This window comes from Buteo buteo, chromosome 15 (assembly GCF_964188355.1).
Source record: "Buteo buteo chromosome 15, bButBut1.hap1.1, whole genome shotgun sequence".
NCBI classification, from domain to species: domain Eukaryota; kingdom Metazoa; phylum Chordata; class Aves; order Accipitriformes; family Accipitridae; genus Buteo; species Buteo buteo.
This window is the reverse complement of record NC_134185.1, coordinates 25,354,964-25,365,560: the sequence shown is the minus strand read 5'-3', so window position 1 is coordinate 25,365,560 and position 10,597 is coordinate 25,354,964. Positions and strand designations below refer to the sequence as shown.

The window sequence follows — 10,597 nt, the reverse complement described above, 5'->3', positions numbered from 1 at the left end:
ATAGAGCTGGGGATGCTCAGTCATGTTGAGGCTGAAGCAACAGCTCTTTATCCATGAGGTGTCAGAGACGCAGACTAAGCTTTTTGGCAAAAGGCTACTTCTATTCTCACCCTTGTGCAAAAGGCACATCAGAAACCAAAGCCTCTTAACACGATTAGTAGTGCAAGTAAATCCCAACCATTCTTACCCATGCAACTGTTATGGAGAAAACAGGTGGGATTTTTGGAAGAAGTGTCCATCTGTGAAACAACGGTTAGATGGAACAGAAACACACAGACTCGCAAAGCACACAAAACCCCACTTTGAAAACCCACCAATATGCTCTAGCTCGTGCTTTCCATGTTGTCACCTGAAACACTTGAAATCCTCCAAGGTTCAGCAGGAGGAAAAAGTAAGTGGGCATTTAGCTTTACAATGCAGTAAACCAGCTTTTTCTCAGAGGACATGTCTATAGGATTGTCACACAAGAAATAATGAATCTCAACAAGTGGCATCGGCGTGGCATGCCAGAATACTTTAAGCAGAGGGCAAAACCTAAGAGAACCACTCCATCGATTCTGTTTTCCATAAGGCTTCATTCTATTTTGATAGACACGTACCCATGAATATCCTTGTGGGCATTTTAAAAGCTGTAATTTCAACTCTGAGGTTTTGCAAGCTTTGTTTTGTGTGGTGTATGATATCATAAACATCCTGAATATAATTACAACTGCAATTTTGTGGGCTATATTTTTCCTCTTGGTAGCCCAAAGCCAATGTTTACAAAAACTTTTCAGCACGCTTATTTGATTTGAACTTTTTATTATTATTACAAATGTATATTATTTTATTAAAAAAATTCACACTGAAGCAAAGTCAATTCCATTTCATTACAACCAAGAATATAAAATAAATGCAATGAACTCATAGTTTAGTTTTAACAGTCATTTCAAGAGTGACATCAGGACAACTTAAAAGCAGTAAACTCTCAGCTCTAGAATGAGAAACAAGTATTTTGCTTTGTGGTTTTGCTAGCCCATTGGCACGGGCACTGCCGAATGTGGCCACCACAGATCTAGAGCGGCAAAGTTTTGTGGCAGCATGAGGCGCATACACAATAATTTCTAATGAAAACTACAAAAATGAAAGATGCGTGCATGAAATTATTAGAAAAAAATAACTGAATAGAGACAGGCACACTTCCACAAATAGTAAACATGGGAAAATACAACTAGAACAATTTGAAAAGTTACTACCTTACATATATAAAAAGTTCTTTAAATTGCTGTTAAAAAGGACATGTTCTGTCCAGATTTTGTGTAATACTTTTTAGTGTCTACACAAGACAAATTTTTAAAAAAATTAAATAGTATTAATTTACTACTAAATATTTAGGAGATAACAGTGCATTAAGGACTTTTTTTTTTCATATAGTAATACACATCGCTCCTGTCTGGCGACATTTTTAGAAGATTACGTATGGCCTTATGTACAATACATTTATTTAATCCTAAAACAATTCTTTGCTTAATGGTGTTAAAGTACCATTCCTGAAGATTATGAAGGGGAACTAAGCTTATTATGTTTATATAAAATATTATACACATTTGAACACTTCTAGCTTCCCGCCACCCCTCCCGCTACAAACGCTCTTCCCTCCCCCTCCCCAGATACAGTGTCACAGATACAGTGCAGGACTCGCAGCTTCCCCTATATTTTTTTCCTTCATTGTGCAGTTTGTGCTACATAAACTTCACCAATGCGGACCAGGCTGCTCGTCCCATTCATTCCCCACGCGTTTGTTTCCTCTGCGCTACGGTGGGAGAAGCTGTACCGAGCGGCCCGCTCTCCCACCGGGCGACCAGGATGGAGAAGACGGCTCTGCCGGCGTCACCCGCCTCTCCGTGCCGGCGTGAAACACTTTGGTGAGGGCGTAAAGGTTACAGGCAGAGACAGAGCTATGAGTACTAACGAAACTGCACAGGTAAAAAAAAAATAACATAAAAATGACGTGGTCCTGGCTTCCCAGGACACGCTGCACGATTCGCTTCTGAAAGCGGAGCGTTTTTCCCTCACGGGATGACCCCCGGAAAGCAAGGCGTCTTCCACCATGACTGCCGCCCAACCCGGGCAACGCGCATCAAGCTCCCAAGAAAAGGCAAATTATTCCACCACCAGGAGGGAACTAGAAGAGTGCGCACAGCCTACGTTTCACAGCAAAGGCTTTTGCTTTGATTTGCTCTCCTCCCAGTTGTAAGTTTGAAGGCAATGGAGGAAGTCGGCTCGGCTTCGCGTGCGCGCACAAACGCTAGATACGAGCGGCGTGCCGTCATCTATCAGACCTAACCAAGGCAGAAATGCCAGTTCAGCTTAGAGTGAGGTCGTGGTAGTCGCCCTAGAAGCTGGAAGCTCACTCAATTAAAGCACCTCACGTTGCTGTGAAGTTTCACACTCTACATACAGATTAATCCACACCATGATTTTGCCTTATTGGCACAAGAGCCCACCTTAATTAACCGTATGGCAATACATCTCCCTGCCACCTCCTGACATTATATGAATTTTGATGATCAGCTGCAGGTCATAATAGGGAGAAGAAATGTCAGATAACTATAATGGAAAAGACAAAAGGATTTTGAGAGAACAGAAGGGCGAAAAGAACAGAAGCGGACAAAAATTACTCTGCCAAAGGTTAATTTCCAGAAACGTGACATTCAAGTCACAAAAATGTAAAATAAATGTTACTTTACGGCATTGGCCAAATATCCGTTAGCTCAAAGGTACCTCATCCTAACATCAGTAAGAGGTGAGACATTCCACTTATGGAAAGAATGTAACCCCAGACTCATTGAAATAAAATAAAGGAACAATTAAAATCTGTTCTTTCAAACAGGCTACTAGGGTATGTGTAATATGTAGCATTTCAAGGGTTACACATTGAAAGTATCCTTTGGGAGATTATTTTTCTCCAGAAATAATTTCTTCCTTCAAATTGCTTCATTTAATTTTCACCACCTTCTTACCCATTTGATGACAAAAGCAGGTTTTAGGTGCTTTTTCAGAGAAGCTGGGTGTTGTCAAAAACCACATGATGGTAGGTACAGCCAAAGCAAGCCAACTGCTCACAGAAGGTATGAAAACAACACAGGTTTGAGGAGGAAGAGGGCACTAAAGGTGATTGGGAGATCAAATCCAGTAGGAACATGTATGAGTCTAGCTGTGATGAAAAGCATTCTCCTCAGAGCAAACAGATTACTCATCTTGCTAGGTCTGATCACAACTTAGTGTGAATGTGTACGGCTATATACAATTTTTTTTTGTATGGATGCAGGACAGAAGAGAACACGCTGCAGTAAAAAAGCCTGTAACATTAAGCGTTTACATATAAACTCTTCTCACTTCACCTCTCCTCTGGACACCAGTTGTAGAGTCTTGCTGATGTTACATTGCTAGCAGCTTTCTAAATGCATTTCTCAAGGTTTTCTGCAACAAGAGGCAGCCTTATTTCTGAAGGCTGAAGGAAAAATGAAGCTGTCCCAAATTATATGTTGTGTCTCTCCAAATAACTGTGGTTGCAGAAGTTGGACAATAATCCTCTGATTATGCTTCTGAACTCTTGCTTATTTACTGGGGATTTTCTGCCAGCTACCCATCCACTTACAGTCCTTAGGCACAATCAAAACATGTTTGCTCTAGGGAAAAAGAAACATTTCAGTGCAATCAAGCGCATCTGGTGTAACTAATCTGGGTTAATCACAGCAATGTGAGGGACACAGAATATGCATTATAAACATGAAAAAGGAACAATTGTCAACATGCTTTTCAAACTGCACAATAATTTCTCTTAAGTATTAATTCTAACACAAAATGATTAAATGCATTTGTTTTTGCAAGTCTTAGTATTTCTGTCACCTTTATATTCAGAAAACTGACTCAGGAATGTGAAAGAAAGCTAAATTTATAGAACTCTCACATACATTAATCAGCTGCTTAACAGAAAAACAAGCCTGCCATCCACATTCCTACTGAGACTCGAGGGCAGTAAGTACATTTTCCTGACTATTTTGGTGTCCAGCCTGGGAAGACATTCCATTCTTCTGTTCCAACAGATCCTGAAAGCATCTCCTTTTTATGTGACTGTCCTGGTTTCATTTAAAATAACGCTTAATTTAAAACTAGTCAGAGCATGATCACTGTGATTTCAAGAATTCAATGTGAATGAGTTAAGAAATATCAGCAATCTTCTGTTTGGCGTTCAGTCCAGTAGCATGAAGCATATTTGTCACTGCAGAGACTTGGGTGGTTTTTTTTCTTTTTTCCTTTTTCCTTTTTTAAATTTTATTTATTTTTTAAATTTTTTATTTTTAAGACCTCGCCTGAAAACTAGACTAATAAAAACAGAATAGTAAAATACTCTGGAACAGTAAAATTTTGCTGTTCTTGACATCCATGAGCAAAACAGTAATATCCTGTGAAAATAACATAGTGCTTTAAAAAGGTGCAATATACCTGTATAGCTAAACTGGCTTGCCTAGTATAAAACTAACTATATACAAGCTTGAAAGCCTGGGAGTTCAAGATTTTAAAACTTTAAAATCCCATCAAAGAGATTGAAAAGACAGATTTATGGCAATCACTACAGCATAAGGAAGGTGCACCAGGAATCCTTCAAAATTCCAAAGGTTAAAGAAGTTAAGTGCTGGGTTCAGATCAGAAGGGTTCATTAGAGTAACCACAATGGAGCACATGCAAGGGGAGAGAGGAAGGAAAACTTCACGAGAATCTCCTTTATGGCAATAAAGGGATGGGGGGCGGGAAGTCTTCAGTGAGTGAAGTTTTCCTTTTGTCATTGTGAATTTTAATTCTGCATCATAGTTTGTATTTTTGGTTCTTCTCATCGTTATGAACTTCATATTGCTGGAGTCTTCTGGCTTTTAGTCTGTTCCTTTCTGAGTACAGCCTGTTAGCCCTCTCAGTACCTGTGAGACTGGTGAGACTGGTGATACTGGGAGCTCTGCTGAGACGACGTGGAATAGCCCATTGTACTCTGGGACTGAGAAGATCCCTGAATGTTGCTTTGGTAACTCAGGCGTGAGCTGGAGTGCTGCAGGAAAAGAGAGTGGGATCAGGGGAATGAAAACCAGCCTGTTAGGACTATGCAGCTCAGGAAACTTTTAACCTCTCCGAAGCTCATTAAAATGTGACTGTTGGAGAAGCTGACTAAACAGCGTTACTGTTTAAGGTCCCATAAAAGAAGTAATCAATCTGACCTGCAATCAGCCTTAACACAGCACACAAAATACCCAAGGTCACTGGCAGACACCTAGAAGTACAGCATGTACACACCCGTTTTTTGAAGGAAAAATACACAAGACATGAGAGCAGACTCCATTTCAAAATTCAGCCGTTTCTTAAAATCATGTCTATCATTCTTGTAAGTGCTATTAATGCAAAACCAAACTGCTAAGGTCACAAACACCCTTTCTGAGATAGGTATTACTAAATGTTACAGAGAAACAATTTATTCTGTTCCTGGGAAAAAGGACAAACATGACCTAAGAGTTAATCAATTTTTCTAAATGAAAAAATGTCCAGTAGGATAAAATAATGAAATTTTAGGCTCTTTCAACCTGCTGCCTTATCTACTGGAAGCAAGGACAACTGCTTAAAGATAGGCATGTGTATGTGCAATAAGCTAACATTCATTTTCCTGAATGTTTTTTTTTCCCCTCCACTGTTTGGGATGTTAGCTCAGTGGACCCCAATCTCAGCAAGTCAAATTCATGGATCATTTGTAACCTCCAGCCTGCTGAATTTGCCCTTTTATTACCATATCCATTCCCTGCCCAGAATTAATAATGAGCTGCAATAATGTAAAGCTGCAAAAAACTGCAAGCTGCAAAATCACTTTGCGTGAAAAGTACTGCTTAATGCATAGGAGACTCTCTAGCAAGGTAAACCCCACCCCAACCCACAAGAAAGGAGAGCCTACAAAAACAAACCCCAAAACTATTTGCAGTCAGCAAACAGTTTGCTTCCAGCCAAGTTAAGTACAGGGTTAGGCAGCCGTTCAATAGAGTTGTGTTCACTCCCTAGTTGATGGTTCTACTTGGTTATGCCCAAGGGTCATCAGCAAGACTGTGGCCAAGAGCAATCACCTGGGAGAGTGTTAAGAACCTACATTCTGATTAAATATCAGGATTATGAGTTACAGAAAGCCTCTGGAGAAGTTTGAGTTCTGAATGGAAATCCCATGGAGACAGTGAGTCTGTGAGAACACCACATCCTCCACAGACCAAGAATGGGCTCAGTGAAGGCAATACCCAGTCAGTGGTCTCGTCGAACCATGGGATCCCAACCAGGAGAGCTGTGAAAGTCTCCCGACAACTTTTCAGCTGGATGATGGAGAGCGGGAACCTAAAGGCAGCATAAACCACTTCTGCCCTTTGTTTCTGTACATAGCTTTATACCTTTAATTTTACATAAACTGTAAAACATATTAAACCCTAAATTTATCAGATTACTTCTTCTGTGTTCTGTCTAATGTAGGAATATGAAGGCTGCTTTCAAGACAAAGCACAGTGAGGCTAAAAAGAGAAACATAACAGTACAATCTTGCAGACCTCTATCTCAATATAATAGCAATGTAACTAATAGTTGTACAGACTAGCTTTACTTGTTTGTAAGGGTCAGTTTGGGAGATAACAGCTCAGCACACTGGCTTTGGAATGGACATCTCCCAGCGGCACATATGCTGTTAATAACCAGATTATACTTGGCCTGCATGGTGAGATTGTTAAGAGAGCGTCGGAAACCTGGAATTTGTCTCAAAATTCTGAAAGTTTTTGCAACTTCTAAACAGAAAAGAAAAAGAATTGTGATAAATGTTATGACTTTATAGGAACTCATTCTGGATGAAAAGCATCAGCTCACCATGCTGAACAAAACACCCAAGGTGACATAAGGAATGCTCAGTAAAATTCAACAAGGAATTTTCACTGTCATTTGTGGAAGTAACATATATGGAGGTTGGTGAACTTACAAAAAAAAATTTCAACAGACACTTTAAATCACAAGCTCAACAAAACTCAAAAGCAAAGGGAATCTTCTTCCTACTTCTGAATAAGATATAATGGAGTAAAATTAATGCCATAAGACTACAAGAATGCATTGACTTGTTCATGCTTATTTTTGTTCCACAGAAGAGAATTTGTTTTTAACGAAGTCAGACTTGGACAAATTGCAGACATTCCTTTCCAGAACAGAAGACAGTCAGCTAGAATTTAAGGGCAGATAGCCAAACGCAAGTGTAAAAATGGATAATCAGACCATACAATTTAGCGAGTGACGTAAAGGAAACATACAGATCATCATTTTGATGTCTGTGCTTTTAAAGTTTAGAAGGAAAGAGTCGTAGGAGGTAAAAAAAAAAATAAATCTAACTATCTGAAAAAAAATTATATTTAGGCCGCTAGCAACTTGTAAGGGGGAAGTTTGCCAACAATTCAGAGAACTGTGTAAGGATTCTATAATGGATATCATCAAATGCAGCACACCAGTCCTCAAAATACAGACCAAAACAGGCCAGCCATAAATACTGTGTAGTCAGACAGCTATAGTGATCTGTCCAGACCTCAAGCCTGTCTGGAACTTTTCAAAAAAGAAACCTAGTTGTCTTTACCCCTAAATTGCCCTCAATGCCTTCATGATCATTTGTAATTAAAAGAGTAAAACAGAAATGGGAGAAAAATGTCTGGCACTGAGAAATCAATTGTCTGTGGAGAAGGTCTGGAGGGCTAAGTCAAGGCAACTTCAGTGCTGGGTTTTTTAAAAGCTACTTATTTTAAGTTTAAAGCAGCCTGAAAAGACCATTCTCCAAGGTGGTATCCTCTCGAAGGCTAGTAGCAGACAGAATCCCTAACATCTTTTAAAATCTACCTTTAATACCTACCTTTTTCTTACTCTGCTTTCAACTCATTACTGTCCCAGCAAGTATAAACTCACAAGTATTGAAGATCCTGGTTAGTTCAATGTTTTCTACGTTCAGTGTAAGTCACTTTTTCAGTGGAAAATATAATTCTAGTAAGCAAAGACAAGTATGCAAATCCAAAAATAATTCAGTGATACTGCTTTTACTTATGAATGCTACTATACTGGAAAACATGAGATCTGTTTAACTTTAGTCACATTAGAAACTACGCGTGTCTTTGTGCCCTACTTCAGCATGAATCATGCCGATGAACCAGAACACCATACCTGTGCTAACATGCATTTTTTCTTTAACATTAGAAGTAGACTTAGCAAGATACTAGAATAAACTATAGAACCGCTCCACACACGCGATGATATGAGGCAAAATGAAGCAGGAATCAAATGAGAGAACCTGGTTCTAACTTTGCTTCTGCTTCTCAGGACCTTCTCAGATCTGCTTATCACACAGGATTTAATATTGCCAAGAGCCGAGTATCCTGAACTTGATCCAACGCAGCATTTACATGCATGAAATAGTTCCACTGGCTTCAGTAAGATTACTCTCAAGCATAAAGTTAAGCATATATTTAAGCGCTTTCCTGGAGTGGACTAGTCCTCAACATTTTACAGGGTGCAGCAGATATGACTCGTACTGGTATTCTATTGAAAATTACTAACCAGAGAACAAACCCTTTTTACTTTAAACCTTCAAACCCGCATTTTCATCCAATGTATCGTAGCACACCTGCTCAGGTTCCATGAGAAATTCATTAAAACACGACTTGTTCTTGCAGTGGGGCAGGGGGAAAATGACATTTTGGCCCTACAGGATCAGAAGCAGCAAAAATTGAAGCGGTACCTGATAATCTGAAGGCATGACAGGCCCGCCTGAGTTAGCGCCTGAAGGCCCTATGCGTGGTTTCTTGTTCGGAGGCACCTGGTTGAGGCTGGAGTCCTGGCTGTGCTGGAGCCCTGCGCCCGTGCCCCCTCCTCCCGCGCCAGCGCCCCCGGCCGTCCCGTTGGTCTGGGTGCTGTTCTGCTGCTGCGGCTGCGGCTGCTGCGGCGCTGCCTGCGGCTGCTGCTGAGGTGCTGTTTGCTGCTGATGTTGATTCTGCTGCTGTTGATTCTAGGGGAAGAAGCGACACGACGCGGTCACTCGCTCTGAACTGGTTTGCGAGCTTTACGGAGTCGCCAACCCCGGCGTCAGCGTGCCTGTGGAGGTGGCGGCAGGCCCGCCTGCGCGATGGGAAAACGTGGCCAGGCTGCGTGTTGGGAGAAACGCGTCCTCGGTACGCTCTTGCACACTTTGTGGGGGTATCCCATTTGTGGTCGTTTTGTTTTTTTAACAGAGCAAGCTAGACTAAAACTAAAAGGACAGTCTAGTGCCTCCTACAGCTAGCCAAGCGCTCAGAGGGGAGGATGGAAGGAACCATTTATAAAGCAGTAATCGCCTAATGAACCGAATCAAAACTCCCAAAATTTCCCTAGTGGTCAGTGGCAGACGTGGTGAACCACAGTAAATTACTTTAAGTGCTTCAACAGCCTTGTTCACTCAGAACCAAAACCACTTTTCAAACTTTCACAAATGACACGTTACAATAACCTGAAGGAGGTTGGCAGCATTACTGCCAGAAAGGTAAGCAAATTGAGACCAGAGAGATGATATAATGTCTTCCAGGTTGCGATGAAATTCTGCAGCAGAACCAGAAACAGGTTTCATTACTGTTTTGCTCTCCTGTGCTTTTAAGTACCCTGTAAAGAGTAGTATGCTGGGAATATAGTCCAGCATGGTGTGCTAGGTATAGTGTCAGAAAATCTTACTGAAACAGCAGAAAAGTGAAAATTGACCAGACACAAATAGTTGAAAACAAAAGAGGAGGAAACAGCTGAAGGAAGAATCTGGCAAGGGAAGGAGAAGACTAGCAAAGGAATAGAAACCAGACAATTAAGATGACTCTGGGACCTAGCAGCAAGAGAGACAAAAAGTATCATGAAAGGGAGAAAAAAAAGTTAAGAAGGGGAACACGAGCAAAAGACATTGTACTCTTCTGGCTTCAGAGGGCTACAGACTAAAAAGATTATCAGGGAACTGGAGGGAAGGTTAGAAAACCAGCAGAGTGCAACTCTGCCTTCCATGGTTAGACAGTTACAAGGAAAGACCGACCACCGATTTGTCTGCTTTCCAGCACTGGGGATGGCCTCTCCATCAGAGCACTAAAGCACCTAAGAGAATTACAAAGAAAAGCAATTTTGGTAGATATGTCACTTGTTCATCATGGAAAAAACCTACAATTGTCATGGCTTGAATTAAAAAGCCTTACTACCCTTCCCCCCAGTATGCTGTATGGAGCATCTCAGGATAGTCTCTTTTTTTGCTTATATAATTATCAAAGCTTTAGTATGGCAGCCTTTTATAAAAACCTCACTTAAACAGTTCTCAGAAATCATGACAACCAGTTGCCACTAGCAGAAAATTCCTGATGCCCCCAATCACCAAAAGGCATTTAGTTACCTCAGATAAGTGACATAAAAGATCTGTATCTATGCCATTCATCACAACGGTCTCCCAAGCTACATTCAGATGAAATTTGCAATGATGTATTCATTTAAGATTGCAAAGAAGCCTTGTGTCTTCAAGGACTTAGAG

The 10,597-nt window shown here is 40.7% G+C and overlaps 1 protein-coding gene across 2 annotated transcripts in view; it reads right to left on the bottom strand.

Moving 5' to 3' along the window:
• Nucleotides 1–781: 781 nt before the first annotated feature.
• The window catches only part of CDK19 (cyclin dependent kinase 19), a 128,498-nt gene continuing 118,682 nt past the window's right edge, over nucleotides 782–10,597 (bottom strand). For both annotated transcript variants that reach the window (XM_075046807.1, XM_075046808.1), the window contains exons 12-13: nucleotides 8,810–9,076; nucleotides 782–5,083 (exon numbers count right to left, since the gene is read on the bottom strand). In XM_075046807.1, coding sequence (XP_074902908.1) covers nucleotides 4,952–5,083; nucleotides 8,810–9,076 — 399 coding nt within the window. In that variant the 3' untranslated portion in view covers nucleotides 782–4,951. The remainder of the gene's footprint in view (nucleotides 5,084–8,809; nucleotides 9,077–10,597) is intronic.